Here is a 20044-nt window from a genome sequence, read left to right on the forward strand (position 1 = left end):
AAAAGAGGAGAACTCAGAGGGCACAACTGATTTGTATCTGTGAATTGTTTGTTACCCTGTCTGAGCTGAAGGTGGACAGTTTGAATGTTATCCTTGTTAAAAAACTTGCAAACAAACAAATGAGGGTTTAGCCATAACAAAATGAAAGAGAACATTGCTACTGACTTGGGAAGAGTTTAACCCCTAATCCCAAACCTGTTTCCAAACCCTGTATGTGGCTAACGCCTCCAGTTTCTGCTACCAACCCCATACATAGCAGTTAAAAATTGACTGTATTTTAAAGCAAATTCTAGGAAGGCACAAAATAAATATTTAAAATGAAAATGAATAAATTTGAAGCTACTGTCAGGGCCACGTTAGCCATGACAGTGTTTTATTTTTTAGACCTTTTCTATTCTAATTAAGAGGCTTCTTGAAGATCGTAATAGATCATAAAAAAGAAAATCCAGCTCACTGTGGTCATATGCAAATTTGAGTAAACTTGCTCATATGTGTCAGGGTCAAGATCGTAAAAGATTACTTTTTTTTACGTAAAAGACTCCTGAAATACTGAGCCATTCGTTTTGCCTTTGACAAGAATGTGGCAAATACTTAAGTCTGCTCAGAGCTCTAAAATATAAAGCTTTTGGTAATAGAGTCCAGCTAGTTGATGCTTCATTCTACAGAGCTGCCTATAATATTAAGAAGATAATGTAATATATTTGCTTTATCAGTCAGTAAGCTTTCCTCTGAGTAGTTTGTGCTGAAAATGTATTCAATGCTTTCAACTATTATTTTTGTGTGATTTTTATACTGTCCAGAAGCTTCTAGGACATACGATGGAAAATATAAGTATAGGAAATATGATTCCCCAAGGATTTTATGAAGTCCAAATTGATTATTGGGAACTCTTGTGTTATTTTTGGGTTGTCTTTAATCGTGAGCTGCATCAGGCTTTTTGTGCTAAGGAAGCAACGGAATGGCACCAGACTGCCCTGGAGAGGGGGGAAGCTTTTGTCACTTTTAATTGTGGGACAAGCTAAAGAGGAAAGATTTGCAAGGAAGCATGAGACAGAAAGGGGCTCTGAGGGGGTTTGGGATTTAGCAATGGCTGAGAAGCTTATCGTGCCGAGGTGGGGAGGCACGTGCAGGTATTTGTAGTTGCTCTGTGTTCTGTAAAATATGGAACAGAAAAAAATTATTGTCTGAGAAATCTTGCAGACGAGGATAAGTGGCAGCATGTGGTCACAGGCAGCTGGGAGAAAGCAAGGAACAAGTAAGACTGTGTAAGGCAGTACCCTCAGAAGTTCAGTATCTGACATCGTTTCTGTGGGCGTCTTAAAAGAGGGATTGAAAGGAGGATTTTCTCCTGTGTATGGAGGTACCAAGTACCTCTCAAGTGTTAGATGCTGTATGAAATGGAGGATAAAGATGCTTGTTTGGAATTTGAAGAAGTGAGTAATGGAGGGTTGAAGCAGACATTGTGACCACACGCAGGCTCTCTTAATAAAATCTGTAGAGTAGGCATAGAGATTGTCAAAGATCCTGAAATGAGGCCAGTGTCTTCTATTGGGCTGATGAACTAAATTGCCTTCTGTATATTTGTTTCATTTGTTCATTCTCAGAAATTTGGTGGTACCCAGTTAAAGCATTATTACCCATGCAGTTGAGACATTTTGAAACAGATGTCTGCTTCAACTGTCTCATGCTGCTTAATTTAGCACCTTTTGAAGTGACATGATGAAGTGCAGCACACAGTGACACGTCGCAGTAAAATGTGGGAGGAATGTTTTTAAAGAACAGTACCTTGCATTTTGGGGAGGAAAAAAGATCATTTGGAAGATAAGTCTTCTAGTTGTGGCAGTTAACAACCAGACAAGGGATAATGGAACTTTCCAACAATTTGGAGAATCTCATAAACACCTCTGGCATCAAAAGTGCAAGAAGTTGCCTTTGGTTCAAGTAATGCTTCCAATTTACTCATGGCTTACTGTGAAATTGATGCCAGCCATTCGTGGTTTGTAAAATCTGACCAGCTTCAAGAGGCTGCCTTAGCCTTTGCGCCTTGATTGCTTATGGTTAACTGGAGTACCTGTGGATACTTAAAATATTTCATTTTCTTACAGATCATGATTTACCTAATTGATAAGGTGCTTCCTGACAGTTACTTTGTCAACAATCTCCGTGCTCTCTCTGTGGATATGGCTGTTTTCCGAGATCTTCTAAGAATGAAACTTCCTGAACTGTCCCAGCACTTAGACACCCTGCAGAGAGCTGCTAACAGAGAAAGTGGAGGTAGGCTCAAAAGAAAATGCTGTGAAATTCCTTCTTGTTATTGTTTCATCTGAGCACAGGTCTAAAACATGGTGTTCGAAGTGTTTACCTGAATACATGTATATTGTTCAGAATATATGTATGTATGTATGTGTATATACATACATATACGTATATATGTAAGTTGTTTGAAGTGAAAGATGACCGTTTCCATTACTGATATGCTTAATGTATGTTTTGGTGGCTCTCTCAGGAAAAATAAATACCAAAATCATTTGGTCCCACAGTTAACTGCAAACATAACGATGTTGACGAGGTCATAAAGGGCGTGGAGTGGCAACACCACTGCACAGCATAGTACAAAAGCTACCTTGGAAAGATTTCTTGCTCAAGATATCTGTCTAATCACATACTGCTTGTAGTTGCTAGAACTTAGCTGCTCTGAGAAGAATTACCATTTGTGAGCAGATGGCATTTGGTTAGTATTTCTTCCCCTGGATGCTTAGCAATACACAGGTGCAAAACTGAGATACTTCTTGGGTTACTACCCGAAGACTGGCTTTGCACTGTGAATTTTTCTTGTATAGCATTCTCTCCAGACTTAAATTAAAACAAAACAAAACAAACAAAAAAACAAAAACAAAAACATGCAGCTGTTTCATTGTGTGGGATTGTGTTGTCTTCTCCCCCCTTACGCCCAAGTCTGGAATCTAAGCAAGTTCCATCTTAGAAAAGATGTACTACCATGTTCTGTGTAAAAATCATGACTGTGCCCAGACTGTACAGAAACAAAGGGTGTCAAGTAAGCATTTGCTGTTTGGAAGTGTTTTCGTAGACAGAAGCCTCTCTGGGTCATGGCCTTCAGTGCATCAATTGATACTAGGATGCATGAAGTTTTCTCTAAGAATAACAAATAAATAAAACTTTTCAGGCTGAAATACTAAATGTTGTATGAAACTGTTAACAAACCAAAAGGAAAACTGAATATGTTAATGGCTGCTTCTGGTAAGCTGGAAGTGCATCAGGGCTTCAGTATAATAGATAAGATAGACTTTAACGAGAGTCACCTTCATGCAGCTAAAGACTTCTTGAGCCATTAGTTTCTGCAGAAGTACAACTACTTTTTATTAAAAAAAAAAAATCAAGCTCATGTCACTTTGGTGGAGGACAAACATTTTTTTCTGATACTAAAAACAAAATAAACCAAAAAAAAACACAACAACAAATGTTTAATATGTTTTCAAAAGTTTATTCAAGCACCAGTGCTGTTGCTTAGAGCTTTTGGCGGTGCAGCAGAATGAAGGAAGACAAAGTATGTCATTTTTCATTGTTCTTTTTCTCAGCTTCTCTTCAGACAGCTGCAGGCTAAGAAAGTTTTGAGCATTGTAAGAAGTTACTGGAATGACTGGCGGATTTCTATATCCGTTTGATACTCCTTGTAAAATAACAGTAAATGACCAAATTACTTGAAGCATTTATATTTTTTATTTCAGGAGGCTATGAACCCCCACTTACAAATGTCTTCACGATGCAGTGGTTTCTGACTCTCTTTGCCACTTGCCTGCCTAACCACACAGTTCTGAAGATCTGGGATTCAGTATTCTTTGAAGGCTCTGAAATTATTCTGAGAGTCGCGTTGGCTATCTGGGCAAAGTTAGGAGAGTAAGTGGTCATTTTAATCTGATTTTTCTTTCAGTTTGAGCAATGTAAATAATTTATATGCTGTTCTGAAGAGCACGTTCTCAGTTCTAAGCAAGATGTGACCTTTCAGGAGAATGTGCAGCTTTTTTGAAGCAGAAGCAACGTGTCTCTGTCTTCCCACAAAAAACATGTGCTGGAAAATATCATCATGATGTCTGAAGAATGGGCATGATGATGAATCAATCCTTCTTGTCTCTTGTTATTTGCATTGTCTGTGTATAATGTCTTTATGGTATACCGAGATATTGGTTGGACTTTACAGAACATAAACCTCTGAGGGAGCTAGTAAGTACTGGGGTGATGGCTACACAAAGAGGCTTGAGGGTGACTAGTTAATTCAGTCGTAATTTACCTGAAGCTGAAGATTTTAATTCTCATATTTTTGCTTAAGGATTTGAGCCCGTTGGCTGTACCTGAGAAAGAGTTGAGGGTTACTAAGAGAATGACTTAGAGCTACATGGTTCCTTTCTGTTAAAGCCTGCAAACACATTTTCTTGAAGTTCTCTGCTTTTAAACGCATTCTAGCAAAATTGCCACTACTAATAATTTCTATTTCCATTATTATTATGGACTATTAATTTCTGTTATTATTAACCCACCGCACAGGGCAAAATGCAAGAGAAGGTTAGTTCTTCTGAACTCTGTCATGGCAAATATTTGCATCCCGGAGAGTGTACAGTCCTCCTGGAGAAACAAAGGTTTTGTCACCCACTCCAGTGGGAGGCGTGAACTCTTACAGGACAAGCAGATACTAGTTCAGCTGGAAACTTTTTCATCAGCTGCATCAATTTTATCTTGTGATGGCTAGCCAAACTTTCATTTTTACCCCCTCAGGCTGGACCACTGGGATTTACATTCAGCTCTGTCCTTGGATGTTTCATTTTTATTCTTTTTCTTTTCTGAGTGAATTAGCACTTCAGTTCAGTAGCACCGCAGGAGACTGTTTAGTATATCTCATTTTTAATCTGAATAACAGTAAGAATAAGCTATTCAAATTTCACATCCTAAAACTATTGTTTGTGGGGAATGAGGAGGAGTGTGGCCAGGTTTTGGGGCACTTAACAGAAAAGGACCACTGGTGTGATAACCAGAGATGCAGAATATAGTGGGTCACAAAAACTGTACAAGCATGGAAATTCAGTAAGCGTGTGATTATTTATTACCAAACAAGATAAGGAAGTAAAGTGGGGGTGCTGTGTTCTTGATGGGAGAAGACTCTGATTTTTTTTTTTTTTCCTCTTCTCTGCTGAAAGTAAAATGGGGAATTGAAAGAAGTCAGACCGGAGACAATGGTAGTCTCGAAGTCTTCATGCTTTTCATGACTATTTTTCTAGAAAAAAAAATAAATGGGGTGAGAAGTGCTTCTCTTGAAATGCTAGAGGTTCAATCATGCTTTGGTTTTGATGGAAATAGACTTAAAGAATGAACAGTTCAAAAATAGTGGTAATAGAGAAGATGTAGAGGTCACGGGAGACTGAAATTATTAGGGAAGACAGGCAGTAAGTTTGTGGCAATTGGCTATATACCCATTATTTCTTTCCTTTGTCAATATTTTAGCTAAAGTCAGGGAAGCTTCCTCTTCTAATCCTTAAGAAAAAAGACTACTCTTTTTTTTGGGGGGTGGGGGGATCATCCTAGCAGATAGTGGCCACAGTACAGAGGAAGCTACAGTATGCTCAGTTCTTTGAGTTTCCAATGTCAAATATAAGCAACAATTTTGGATTGTTTCAAAAAAAAACAAAAGGCTGTTTGGGTTTTAGGACATTGCCATAATTGATATGTGCATTAACATGTGAAGTAAAAATAGTGAGGGCGAAAACAGTAAAGATTCTTGTAATCAAAAGCAGATACCTGAGCAATGATTGCGTAAACAAACAGAAGCAGCCTGGAGCTAACTGCTTGTTGAGGGATTAGTAGGAAAAGAGCTTTACTGTTCTGAAAGATCAAAGGGATGCCTCTAAAGCAGAAGATATGCTGAGGAAACTCAGCTGGTGCAGAGACTGACCCAGTCCCTCACCTGGAATGGGAGGTGAATTGGGAAATGTTCAGTGGTCATATTATCCAGGTGAGGGTTTTCTCAAGTTGGTCCATTTGGGATCTAGCCACAATAGAGAAATATGTCCCGCCCCAAGCAGTGATTCAACAGAAAATTATGGCCATCTTTTTGTAGTTAGATGGTCTCGTGATGCCTCCTATTTCTCCCAACCTGCTAAGAGCAACAGGAACATCAATAGTGGAACATACCGATGGCTGGAAGTAGCTCTGTGTGCTGGATGCATCCTTGTTTGTACTTGAATTTTTTTCATCAGTATTTGCAGACACTTCCACTTCAGCAGGATGAGATGGATGGCTTGGACAATTGGATACTTGAAATCCAGAACTTCAAGATGCAGTGTGCAGAAGGCCGGTGTGTGTGTGTGTTTGTCTGTGTGTGCAAATCTATCTTTACCTTTATGCATTTTTTGATTTGTTGTTCTGAATTTGTTTTTCTTCATCACAGCTACGTGGAAAGAATCACAGCTCTTAGTCAACACAGAACAGTTTTAGAGCTCCTGTTTGACAAAGCCAATGATATATTGCTTCTCTGTTCTGCTGAAGTCCAGAGAAGAAACACAATTTACTTTTCCAGCCTGTTTTTTTTAATCTCTTCAAATTCCTGGTGTAAGCTTGGATGAATAATAGGCCATTCAATATATTTTCTCAGAATAATGATTTCAGCCAAAGTGATTTTAGAACTATGATTTTTTCCAATGAAATATCCGTCCTGGATGGATCAAAGATCCATTCTATTTCTAGAGCTATTACTGCTAGATTTACTGACAGTTTCTTTCCCTTCAGGGTATTTTTAGGAAGGAAAAATTGACTTGTGTATACGTCTCAGACAAAGAACCTTGAGAGTGTGGATTACTTCTATTTTCTTCCAGGTTTATTACAGAATTTCACACAAGTCTTTCTAACCCGTAAGCTTCTCATTCACGGGGTGAAGATAATATTTATTTGCCCCTTGAAGGTGATGTGAAGTTAAACTAATCTTTGCAAAACATGTTGGTATCTTTGAATGGAAATTGTTGCAAGTGCAAAGAAATGATTGTGTTCAGCTGTCTCATCGCTGGTTCGTTATGCTGCCTTGCTTCCCTGTGTCTGTCTTTAATGGGTTTGCTGTTTGGAGGTCAGACGAAGGTTCTTCGAAAAAACTGTTGGGAACAAGGTTAATTTTTATTCTTGGAGGTCTGAAGAAGGGCCTTGAAAGTCTGGAAGCTTTTCTAATTGAATCAAGCCAGTGTAACCCTTAATCAAGCTGTTATACAGTGGCTTTATAAAATGTTCGGCTAAACTGACCAACTCATAGGTGTGTATGTAAGAGAGAACATCCCACTCTTGTGTTTTTTTGTTTGTTTGTTTGTTTTGTTTGTTTGTTTTTTAATGCAAGTATGCAGAACGTTACAAGATGAATTTAGCAAGAGACACTCCATTTTTGAGCTGAGGGGTAAGCTCCCTTGTGTTGTAGAAGTTGCAGGGGGACAGGATTTATTGATCCTTGTGTTGTAGAAGTGAAAGGAGCAGAGCGAATAACCTGTCGGTATGTGCATGAATCCTTTATCTTATGTAGTCACGATAATGTGATGTGCACTGTCTTATTATTTGGAAGTGTAAGGGGGGCTGCAATAAACGTAAGAATTACAGTGACTAATGGAAGCGCATATTTTATGATTACAGAAAGTTCTGTTTTGGTTTAGAGGCATGTGATCACGTGTAAAAGTAAAATAAGAAAAAATATTTGTTTTGATGTAGGCAAATAGAGTGTTGTGAAACTGCAGATGAGTTTTACAGTACCATGGGCAAGCTGACGCAGGAGATGCTGGAAGACAGCCTGATTGACAGCAATGAACTCATGCAGGTGAGTAATTGTGATATAATTATTGTTTGTGTTTTCTGTTCATCCTTCTGGTGCTGATTTCTGAAGAATTACACTTTTATTCAGATGCTGCAGAAACCTAAACTCTCCCAGGAATAAAAATTTAAGATAAATGCAGATGGCTTGCAGTTAAAGCTAAAATATTATACAATAAAAATAGAAAACCAGTAGGCTCCATTTGATAAAATTGTGTATATGTTGACAGCTGAAAGTTGGGAGTGATACAGTGCCCAATTGGTTTTACGCAAGCAAGATGTATAATCTCTTCATAGTCATAATTTTTAGGGTTTTCTTTTCTATTTGTTTTTGTTTTGGCCAGTTATTTATTACACTGTGTCCTTTTCATTCTGTAGACACACTATGAGGTACAAATTTATCAAGTAAGAAGGGGGAAAATCCTTGATTATTAAAAAATGATTAAAAAAAATCCATCAGTGGTGTCAGTGAACTATAAACAGAGACATTTTTAGATAACTGCGCTCATTGAGTTCTTGGGCTTACATCATTGTGTAAGAACAAAGATCTACGTTCTGGAAAAGGAAAGGGCTTTGAGTATTGCAGATAAAACTTTATTGATTTGCACTTGTATTTTTATGTATTTTTTTTGCTAATATCCATTAGGTATTTTTCTTTTTAGGTGTTTTTATAAAGATTTCATGCTGCTGTTCTCAGGTCAACTTTCGTTGAGTCAGAAAATGGTGGTTAAATAGGTGCATATACAGAGCACATAATTCACCTGAATTTTTGTTACTTAGGGGAGGAAAAAAAAGTCTGAAGCATATGAAGTTGGATAGATATATTAATGGAGTTTACAGGTGACTTTTTTTTACACATTATTGGAAGCCAAATTTGTTGACTGGGATTCAGTGACTTGGATTTCTTTCTTTGCTGTTGTGTGTAATGAAGATAAGGCATAGGAAAATTTCTGGAGGGTCGGAAGGATATTTCTTTTCACTGCTGTAATTATTATGAATATATTAAAGTCATTTTGTGCTTCAGCAAAAAATAAGCTCTTGGTACAGTGGCAGGAGTGTTGGGGAAAGATACCACTGCTATTGATACGAGAATGTGGTAGTTCTCAAGGTTTTCTGCAAAGAGAAGCAGCACGCCTGTTTTCTGGGTGTTCTCTCAGCTGAGGAAACCGTGCTACAGCTCAGGTAGCATTCATCAAGCCAAAGGCAGGCGTTGGCAGTGGAGCCATCCCCATCTGAGGTGTTCACTTCTTTACCCTAGGTGAGAGAAGTAGGCGCTGTAAATGTTTGCTGTTAGGGGATATGAATCCCACCATGTGCCTGGCCACTTCATTTGAATGTGTTTTTTTTTTTTTCCTCTGTTTTGGGGAAGAAAATAGAGAAATGTGAACCAGTGTGTTAAAGAAAGGATCCAGGCTGCTTGACAATATTTTTATAAGTTGCTTTAACTTTTTCCAGAGAAGTTAGCCAGAAATGAGTGTTTAGACTGCTTTGTTTTCTTTTTTTTTTTTTTTTTTTTTCCTGTAATCAGAATCAGAGCAATGATTTTACTCTGATACTTTTTCAGGGTGACTCAAAGATTAGTATTGTACAATGGGAAAGGGTTAATATCCTACTCTGCCTTCTCTGTACTTCTCTCTTCATTCTGTTGCTGATGATCATCTCTTTTTTATTTATTTATTTATTTATTTTTTTTTTTTTTTTTTTGAAGCTTGTGTGACGCTTCCATTTGTATCTGAGCTACCTGCCCAGGCTCGCTTAAGCCAGTGAAGAGTAACTGGCACTTCTAGGCCAGTTACTTTGTTCTGGGAAACAAAGTCCCATGTAGACAGTAAATAATATACTCTGGACTGAAGACTTGCAGCTTTTGTGGATTTGGCCCTTAAGCAGTAAGAGTTCTTCTCATGTTATGCTGAGGAGAGCTTGGAGCGATCGGAGGAGCAGGCAAGCCTACAGCCTCCTCCTTTTTTCATTGTGAACAGTTTAAGTAAATAAAGGGTAAGTGCTGCACGCTTCAGATGCTAGACTGCATATGTATTTAGGACTAGAAGCTAAACAAATAGGGTCACCTTATTGGCCCATTAATAAGCTTCATTTCTCGCATGGAGACAGGAGGCTTTTTGCCAGGTGTCTGCAAGTTCTCTAAGCAGCGCGTGCTGGCTGGGTTGAGGAGCCGCTTTGATCCCTTCTCAGAAAGCCAGCGTTTTTACAAGCAGCTAAATTAATTCAGCTTGTAGGCTTAGAAACATTCCAGTGTAGAGGAGATGAGAAGCAAACAGGAAAAGGAGAGGCATCCCTGTGTGTTTACTGTGTTGGAGGGAAATAGGGGTTAATCCGTCTCTGTTATCCCAGTTTTAGATTAAGTCTGTAGTCAGTTACCTGGATGTGGTGGTATTCTCTTTCTCCTGGAGTAGCACTTCGTCTGTTTTCTTTTGGGGTTGTTTTTGCTTTTGCTTTTTGTTTTGTCTTCCTAATGAAAAGAGAGAAAAGCCTTAACCCGTTGTGGGACAGCTTGAGCGAAGCATTTGTGAGCTATCTGCCAAAGCAAAACCACTTGCTCTCTTTTGGAAGTCACAGTCAGGGCCTTTTGTATGGCTTTCTGCTGAGGGTGTAGGTGGCTTTGCATTTTTAGAGAGGCACCGGACTGAGAAAGCACTACTGATTTGAGCTGAGAAGGGAGGGTATTTTTCTAGCCTCTTTTAGTGTTCCCAGAACCTGTCCCTCACAGCCGTAACTAAGATAATGAGCTTGGCTGCATTGTGATTCTTATTTGTAGGCTGTGTCCCACTGGCACAGTTTCACCTGAATCAATCAAAAAGCATCCAAAGCTGTGTGCAAACTAGGAACAAGATCCTTTGCCTCTGAAGCATTGCTGTGAGATCACAGGTGCTGATTGACATGTCCAGGGGAATTTTGAATGTCCAGGAGAATTTACACCAGCATAAGATCTGCTTGTGAATCTCTTAGATAGCAAGTGAGGCTCCTAGTTACAATCTGATAACAGGTAATTAAGTTAAAAATGTGGACAAATGAAAGAAATTGCCCAGGATCTGGAAGAGATGCAGATTAGAGACGCGCAAAAGCTGGAAGCATAATCTAAACCAGTAGGTGCGAGGAGTAAATGGAGGACTCAAGCTGACTGTTTCGCGTAAAGCGTAACGGGCATATGGAAAAAGTTACCTGAAAAGGCTGTTGACATAAAAACTAGAAATAAATTCCAGACGCACCTCCTTCTCTGTGAAGGGAGGGAGTGGAGACATATGGGGAAAAACACAGGAAAGCGCGATGGAGATCAAACGAACAGCCAGGCACGTTGGGCCGGAGGTAGGGCTTTCTCCAGGTCATAAAATTCCTTCGTCTGGTAGACTGCCGGCGTATCAGTGTTTGGGCCCTAGAGGATATTTATCTTTCACAGTAGCAGTGCAGTTGTGTGGAGTGGCAAAGCCTCTCAGTTCCTGCTCGGGGTTTTGGAAGGTGCTCTCCTTGCCTTCGTTTTTTCAGAGCTCAAACCAAAAAATTCTTTTCATGCAGAAGCCTGTCGAGCTGCACCATTGCCCTGTGCCTGATCCAGCCAGGAACACTCTTCCTGCCCCTCATTGCTTACATCATTGCCACTGGAGAAAAGTATATATGTATTTTTTTTTCCTATCAGGAAAGGTCCAGCCCTGAATCTCACTGGATTTAGCACAAAGCACTGTTCATGAATGAATTAAATAGAAATTGTTCAAAATTTCCTTTCATCTTAATTGAAGCTATTTGCCTTCACATGAAAATGTCACTGACTTAATGGGACAGAAAAAGAAACGAAGCTGTCCTTTCATAGCTAATGAGATATTTTTTTTTTTTTTTTACGTTACTGCCTTTCAGGAGACCTTTAATTTTCAAAAAAGCTTGATTTTTCAAAGCAGCTCTGAGTAATGATGTTTCAGATTTTTTTTTTTTTTCAGTGCAAAAGTAGGGGGAAAAAGGGTTACTAAAATAGGTAAGAACAAATCAGCAATGATTCTGCAATGAATATTATGTATTTTTATGCCAGGTTGGCTGGTGACACGTATCCTTTTATTGCAGAATGAATTAAAGCAAAACTAATACGGAAAGCAAGTACATTTGCTATTATTTATCTTGCTAACTCTGGGTATTGAAATCAATAAAATAGTATTGGGGCTTCTTCTTTGAAGTTCTAGTACTGCAATGTTGCATTCAGAGCGGTGCAGAGACTTTTTTTGGTCCATGGTAGGACAAGTCTCTTCTCTCACAATTAAAAAATAAGTAAAAACTGTCTGTTAGCTGCATAATTTTGGGTCCTTCCTGTTTGACTGTGACTCAGGTGATGTAAGGGATCTGTTAACAATTCCCAGACGATGAGGATTGTCAATGCCTGTTGAATACTTGAGCAGAAATGTAGGAAGATGCCTAAAGCCTCAGCGATGCATATGTGCTGGCAAGGAGAGGACTGGTAATGATTATTAAATAGGTACAGTAGCTGGAAAGGGTGCTACCTCTCATATTATCTTACATACTTTTAAAACTATGAACCTTGTATTTTTCTGTTGAGCCAGTCTTTATTTTTCTTACAGGAAGCATCGACTGAATCGCAGAACTAGACCGTTTACATTTTCTTATGGCAAGACTGAAAGTCTGTTCAGGGAGAAATCTTTTGTGGGACTGTTGGTTAGAGGGACAATTTTAAAACCTGCTTTTTTCTTTTTCTTTTTTTTTTTTTTTTCCCCCTAGACTGTTTATACCATGGCTCAGTTTCCCTTTCCACAATTGGCAGAATTAAGGGAGAAATACACGTACAACATCACTCCTTTCCCTGCAGCAGTAAAGTCAACGTCACTTTCAGGGTGAGTTTCAAATGCTTCTCACTGCATATAGGATCATTGTTTACCCTACAGGATAGTGATATGACAGGTAGTGTCTTCCCTTATATGCACCTGAAGAAGATAAAGATGTTTTGTAGAGATGTTTCATATGCAAGAATGCCTCTTTATTTTTTCCCTTACGTTCTCATTTGACAGAAGGCTAGGCAGAACCAGAGACAGCGACGAGGAGAATGACCTAGATGATGAAGACTCAATTGTCAATGCAATTGGCTGTCTTGGACCATTAAGTGGGTTTTTGGCACCAGAGCTCCAAAAGTACCAGAAACAGATGAAAGGTAAAAGAATTTCAGTTACTTTTGAAAAATGTAGTTACATCTGGGTGAACTTGAGAATCATTTGTACATTCAGCTATGAAAGCTGCTATGCAAATTGGATTTTGAATTCACATAGGGATTACAGCAGATACTGGCTCTGCAGTCCTTGAGGAAGTCAGAGTCGATTTTGAAGGCTGCATGCATGCTATCAATAATAGCATGGGGTATGAATTTTGCTACAACAATGTTTAAAAACAAAAACCACCATGGTGTTGCCTACACACACAAAAAAAGAAGTGAATATGTGAAAAGGAAGTCTACCCTAAATCCATGCTTATTTCCTAGAGAGCTATTAGTTAATCAACATCTTCTGAAGACTATACTTTCAATAAATAATTTTGACCTTTATTAGCATGTATAGTATTGGAACATTTCAGTGAGGGGTAAATTCTGCGGGTAGTTTCGCTAACCTATTGGGAAAACCTTCAAACTGTTGTATATTTCGGGTATATTCACATTAAAAAAAAAAAAAAAAAAAAAAGAGCGGGGGTATGGTGTAGGGTGTTCTGACAAAATGTTATTACCATTTCTTCAAATCCTTCCATTGAAATTAAACTTCTGACAGAATTACATGTTCAACTGTGCAAATGCTCACAGGAGAAAAAATGCTGATGCATATGAGAAGAGCAGAGCATCTCACAGTGGCCTTTATGAAATGATGATCAGTGGTGATTTTAGGATGCCCTGGGAGAGGCTATAGCAGTTGTTTTATTATTTCTGTTTGTTTGTTTTTTAAAAGTGGATGAGTAGAAGGGGAAGCAGACTGATGTAGCAGTCACTGTTACCTGATTACACATCATCGTTCTTGTGGCTTGGTTTTGTTGAGACCTTTATGCTGGGATCGTCCTCCTGATTTTTGTTTTTTCCTTCCTGAGGGACTGTAAGTCTCTGCCTGCTGCTTCAAGCTAGCACTTAGTCAGAACATCACATTTCTATTGCAAACTAAGCCCAAGACAAACATCCCTCGGAAAAGAATTATCCCCTTGACCCTGGAGTGCCAGTTTAGTGATGCATCAGAAACAGCTGTGAAAATAAATTGCACTGCTTCTGTTGCTCTGTGGCTGTTCATCAGAAAGGCTCTGAAGTTGCCTGACTGCTCTGCTGCTCTGTATCTATCCCTTCTCTTGCTACTGGCAGCTTATTCCCTGGGGCGCTGTAACTGTTTCTTGATGCCTCTTGCTACTATCCCTTAGGTCAGTTGATTAACCTCCTGCCTTCTTGCCTGTAATGTGTTTTATAACTTGCATTGCTAGCCTCATCTTTGATCAACAGAGCGTTTTTAATAACCATTTTTTGAATTACTTCACCGATGGGTTGGTGTACTTTAGGGTAATTAAAAAACTGATGATAGCTTTCCATTGCTGTGTTAATTGATGTACTCTTGAAATGTGCACCCTCTCCCCCTTCCCAACCTTTTCTATTTTTAAGCAGTAGTTCTGGAAATGTAATACTTATAAATACTGAAGCTTTGTGAAAAAACTGTATTATCCTAGCTTTAATTAAAGACTACAGTTAAATAAGACAATAGGAACCAGACATAGTCTTGCCTTGCAGATAATCTGCAGTATTCTTCAGTATGCCAATTAACTCCTCATCTGTGCTTTATTCCTGCTCTGTGCAGACCAGAATGAAGAACAAAGCCTGGGCTCCAGCAACATCGCAGAGCTCAGTCCAGGAGCAATAGACTCTTGCCGCAGCGAGTATCACGCTGCCTTTAACAGCATGATGATGGAGCGCATGACCACTGATATTAATGCACTAAAAAAGCAATACTCCAGGATAAAGAAGAAACAGCAACAGCAGGCTCACCACGTGTATATTAGAGCAGGTAACATATCAAGACATGTTTCATTTGCTGATTTATTGCAAACCTCATCAGGAGACAAGGCAAATACGCTTATTTTCCTTTAAACCAAACAGAGAAAATGAGAGGTTGATACAATGTGTAACACCATACTAGTAGAGTGGGTACAACTTCGTGGACACAAATTGTAAATGAAACAGTGATGTTGTTTTTTCTCTTGTCAGGATCTGAAGATGACGACCCTGGGATATTTTTAGGTCCCAGGGACCAGCTGAGCAATGGTATTTAATAGTGTCTTTGCTGTCTGGGTGCCTTGTCTTGCTCTCTCTGCTTCACAAGTTTAAAACTTTGGCATTCTTGGAGTTGACATGCTGATGCACTGAAAAAAAGTGAAATGAAGAAATGAGTACGCTTTGGATCAAGGGGCAGGCAGATTCCTAGCTGTTACATAGCATCCAACCTCCCCCAAGTTCATCAGGGCATGGCAGGTTGCACAGCTGAGGAACTGGCCCAAGTGTTCCGCTGTGTCTGACAGCGTATCTAGCCCTAACGATGCTGCTCTGGAAATTGGACCAGACATCAGCCTGTTACGTAGCCATCTGTGTTCTGAGTCTGCTTCCCCAGTTGGTACTCAAGGACGTGGAGGTTAGCCTGAACAGAGCAGCTGAAGGTTTTTAATGGGTGTGCAATCGTTTGTAAGAAGTTTATTTTTATTTATTTATTTTTTTTCAATAGTGGCAAGGTTCTTGCTTTGAACAAAGGCAGCAGCCATGCAGAAACAGTGCAAACAGTAAGATGTTGATTCCCAAGGACTGCCAAAAAAACAATAATTCAAAAACCATTCTAATTTTACTAATCATGATTCAGGGCTGGTTTTAATCAAATTCTCACCTAATTACCTAATCCTGGATTTACTGCAGTGGTTTAATTAGAGAACCTAACAGAAATAAGTTGGTGTGGTTTTATCTATTAACAATATACTGCTTCATTCTCCAGTCACACAGGCCTCACACACAAGGAGGGGCTTATGTGCCTGACGTTGTATAGGGACTGAATTGCCTCTTACAGCTGGAAGAGAAATGAAGGAGGGGGACAGACATCAGAAGCCAATATTAATGTTAAACTTCCAGCTACAGTGCAATTCCAAAAATGGAGGAGCTGCATTTGTTACAGTCTATTTATTGATTTATTTTTCTGGCTCAGGACTCAGCCATAGTTTGGAAGCAGGGAGGGAAGATGGGAAATCTTTACCACAGCACTTCTAGCAATGTGTTCAACTCCAAGATGTAAGAGGAATTCAGTGATTTTACTAGAAGTCAGTCCTACAAATCTCTGCTATACCTCAAGAAAGGTTTTGAATTCTTTGCTGGTGGATCCTTTGAACATTAATTTGTTCTGATGTTAACAATACCGTGTTTCTTTTAAACTCTTTCTTTCAGACAAAGGGCCAGTTACCAGCCTCCTCCCTTCTCAGGTAAACCACTCCCCGGTGATAAACCACCTCCTCTTAGGAAAGAAGATGAAATCAAATAACAGGTCTCTCAAGAATGCTGTTATCCACATCCCAAGCCATGCTCCAGGGAAGATGTCTCCCATTCCCCAAGAAGATCTTAAATCAAAACTGAACTCTCCGTGGCGCACTCACATACGAGTTCATCGAAAGAATATTGCCAGAGCTAAAGACCAGCAGGGGCATGGGGATACCGTAGGACTAATAGATGAGCAGAGCGAGAGCTGTAAAACAAACAGTCCTGGTGCCAAGGAGGAGACTTCCAAATGCTCTGATTTTGGAGAAGAAGGAGGTGGTTTGGATGACAGGACTGCGCGAAAAGCTGACCAACAGCAGCCTGCTGACCCCGTCTCTACAGACAGCACTACAGACGTGTCAGTGGTTCAGCTAAAACTGGAAGCACTGGAACTCGTCTCAGATAACAAAACTGATGCTGAGTCAACACCCAGTCAGTCCTGCCAGCCACGTTTATCTGAGTCGAGTAGTTTGTCCAGTGACAGTGGGCACCTGGTGAAATCCCCCCAGCCTGGGATCCCAAAGCCACAAGTCTTCAATCCTTTCCCCAGTGTCAAGCCTCTTCGGAAGTCAGCTACAGCCAGGAATTTAGGGCTGTACGGCCCCACCGAGAGAACGCCAACCGTACACTTCCCACAGATGAGTAGAAGTTTCAGTAAGTCAGCAGCGAGTGGCAACAGTGGGACCAAGAAACGATGATGTATCACGTGGCACTTTCCATTTCTGACAGGGAAAAATGTATTTTTATTTTATTTTATTTTATTATGTTTGTGTGTATGTGAGTCCCAAAGAGTTTCTGATCTTTAATTAAGTAACGAGGACAAAAGTGGTTACCAGATGTATAAATATGTGTCTTTGAAAATTGTGCTCCCGTGTTGCCATGGGATAGATTAGTGAAGATGCACTTTGGTGCCCTATTGTCGATTCTGATGGTTCTGTGGTAAAATAAACCTTGATTTGCAGTGTGAAGCATACTATTTCTTTAAATCTAATCCAGGCATGAAATCACCAGCTGCCTTTAACCCCGTAGGCCCCTGTGGCTTCCTCCTGTCTCTTTCAAGGCTGTAAGGACAAATTGTCTGCCTGGTGCAGCAAAACCATAAAGCAGTTTTTATGACTGTTACGCAGCCTCCCTGTTAGACCTCGTTATTATGCTCCATGAGTAGCTGGAGAAGCCACAACTAACAAAAGCACAAGCAGCCCTAGCAATCTACAGTATCGCTTTCGGTGTCAAGCATTGCCACTTATTTATACTGGGCCATCTGGCTTCAGGCATCCTCCAACAGCATGTCACGCTTCTCTTCCCGTGGCAGTCCTCTGCTGATAGTGTTTTTCATATAAATGTGATCAGTGAGTGTGAGAATAACAGGCATGAGCCCATCTACAACACTGGTTTGCTCCTTTTCTGTTACATACAACTGCTGGGGCATTGCAGCACTGCAAAATTAGGCATAAGGAACAATTAACTAGACATACAGTTGTGTTGAATATTGTATACATCTTGGCTTTAATGTATGTAAAAAATACTACCTAGTCTGCAACCAGTTTTGTAATTAAAATGTATTTGCCTGCTTAGCAGTAGGTAAAATATACGAATGTTCCAAAGTAGTTTAGGAGTTTAAATTCTATAAATAGAGCGATTAGATGCTTAGGGTGCCACTTCTCATTAAAACCCAGCACATCAGCCACGACGTTAGTGGATTGGACACGTTGGGCTGTCATGGGATTCCTTGGCATGCTTCTGGTTCGTTGTGAAACAAAAACGGCTAAATTATAAGCTGAGTGTTTACTTCCAAGTCAGTCCCTTTTGCCAGTTTCTTACAACGTTTCCTCAGAAGCCTAGATTTTGGATGTGTCCCCCACTAAAGTCTTGTAAAGCTGGTGAATACTGCGAGACAAGTGACAGATACATACGTATTAAGCAGGCAGAGAAGCTAACTGTGGATAATTCAGCTTCAGGGTTGCAAAATCAAGCATTCTGACTCCAAAAAAAAAAAAAATCAGGTTGCTCTTAAAATACTACAGCTCTGCCATGCTGTATGCATTAACTGTGATTCATGACCTTTTCACTTCCGAGTTTCTCGTGACTTGAAGCTGCCCTGACTTGAAACTGGTGTAAAGGCAGTGAAGATGAATCGACCCCATTGTATGTAATATCTTCCTCAGTTAAAATTGTTTGTTAAATTTGCAAATTAATATATCACTGTCTATTTATTAATGTATCCCATGATCTCTAGGATGTGCTATCGGTTTTAGCTGTACAATATACCCTGTTTATTGTTGTGCGGATGATTTTATTTCACTGTTGTATTTTATACAGGTGTATGCATATGACGTAATGTACAAGTATGAACACTATAAATTTAAAACAGTTGTAGATCAGATTTTGCCCCTGCCTTATTTTCAGGTTAAGTAGTATTGTTGCTAATGATTATTTGTAGCACTAAGTCAATTTAAAATAATGTAGAATTTAGTCACTGAACATGGACTGTATGAGAATTGTTTCTGCCTTGATTTAAAAGAAATGCACTTCTTTTCAAAATTTTACTGTGAATCATTTTCCCAGTTTTTACCTAGCTTTAGCATATCATGCAGCTGTATGTGGGACTAGTAAAAATAAAAGGATTGTCATGCTGAAAAAACTGCTGAAACGTCACAAGTACATGCATGGATTTTCAGCACATTAAGATGTGATTAGGTAATGGAAAACTAGCAAGCTTTGCACAGATAATGATTGGGGGAGAAGAAATGCCAATAAAATATTGATTCAGATCTAATCAATAATTGATGAGTGTGCTCTGAGGGGCCTGTACTGTACTTGGACTGTTAGGATTGAGGCGAAGGAATCACAGCAACTCTGCATTAATTTCCTGCTGCAAATAGCACCAAACTTTCTCTGAAATGGCTTTCAGTTTTCTTGTTTCCCATCACTAGCACTACTGAGTTGCTTGGAACTGCAAAGGAGGTTTGATCTACCTGAAATATATCTGCTGAACAGACAGCAAAATCATTTTAGTTGCTTGGTACTGAGGAGAAATGTGAAGGATAGGTCCAGACAGCCAGCAACCTACAGGGAAGACTCCAATTATTTTTCTCTAAAGATTCCCTTCATCAAGTGGGGTCTGTGGCTACAGATGTAAGGGTGGCTTTGCAGCACCAAGGACATTGGGAACATGGTAGTGGGAGTCTTCACCACATAAAGCTCTGGGTTTTGATTTCCTTGAGGCAATTTTTCCTCAATGAAGCCTCATTGCTTTCTTCCATGCAACTGAAACACCTTTCTTTTTTTTTCTTTTTTTTTTTTTTTTCTTTTTTTTCTTTTTTCTAAATTTAATAAGTCTTTTTATGAGAAACTATTCTATTAAGGACAGATTGCCTTTTATTTCTGAGAACTCTCTTCTGTGTCATCAAATGGAAGATCTGAATGGATGGGCATTTGATTTGGTTTTGATGGTACTTAGAGTTGTGCAAATGGAAACAGGTCTGAAACTATTCTGAGATTATTCAAAATTGCCTTTGCTTTTGGGGTAGAAATGGTAGATGGTAGAAGTCAGTTTTTCAGAATTGCAGGCAGAAAACAGTTGATTTCATCCACAAATGCAGCTAGAGAAAATTTAGTTTTGTATACTTAACAAAAATACTGCTAGAATCCCTTCAGTATTTTACGTTGCTA

General features: G+C 39.4%; 1 protein-coding gene across 6 annotated transcripts in view; it reads left to right on the forward strand.

Annotated features, from left to right (window-relative positions):
• TBC1D30 (TBC1 domain family member 30) overlaps positions 1–19013 on the forward strand; it is a 52627-nt gene extending 33614 nt beyond the window's left edge. For 4 of the 6 annotated variants that reach the window (XM_032181019.1, XM_032181064.1, XM_032181028.1 and 1 more), the window contains 8 exons: positions 2106–2274; positions 3747–3915; positions 7747–7852; positions 12577–12689; positions 12864–13003; positions 14664–14870; positions 15071–15127; positions 16286–19013. In XM_032181019.1, coding sequence (XP_032036910.1) covers positions 2106–2274; positions 3747–3915; positions 7747–7852; positions 12577–12689; positions 12864–13003; positions 14664–14870; positions 15071–15127; positions 16286–17070 — 1746 coding nt within the window. In that variant the 3' untranslated portion in view covers positions 17071–19013. The remainder of the gene's footprint in view (positions 1–2105; positions 2275–3746; positions 3916–7746; positions 7853–12576; positions 12690–12863; positions 13004–14663; positions 14871–15070; positions 15128–16285) is intronic. The other 2 variants (XM_032181047.1, XM_032181038.1) reach the window with 1 other exon arrangement.
• Positions 19014–20044: the final 1031 nt, after the last annotated feature.

Source organism: Aythya fuligula, chromosome 1 (genome assembly GCF_009819795.1).
Source record: "Aythya fuligula isolate bAytFul2 chromosome 1, bAytFul2.pri, whole genome shotgun sequence".
NCBI classification, from domain to species: domain Eukaryota; kingdom Metazoa; phylum Chordata; class Aves; order Anseriformes; family Anatidae; genus Aythya; species Aythya fuligula.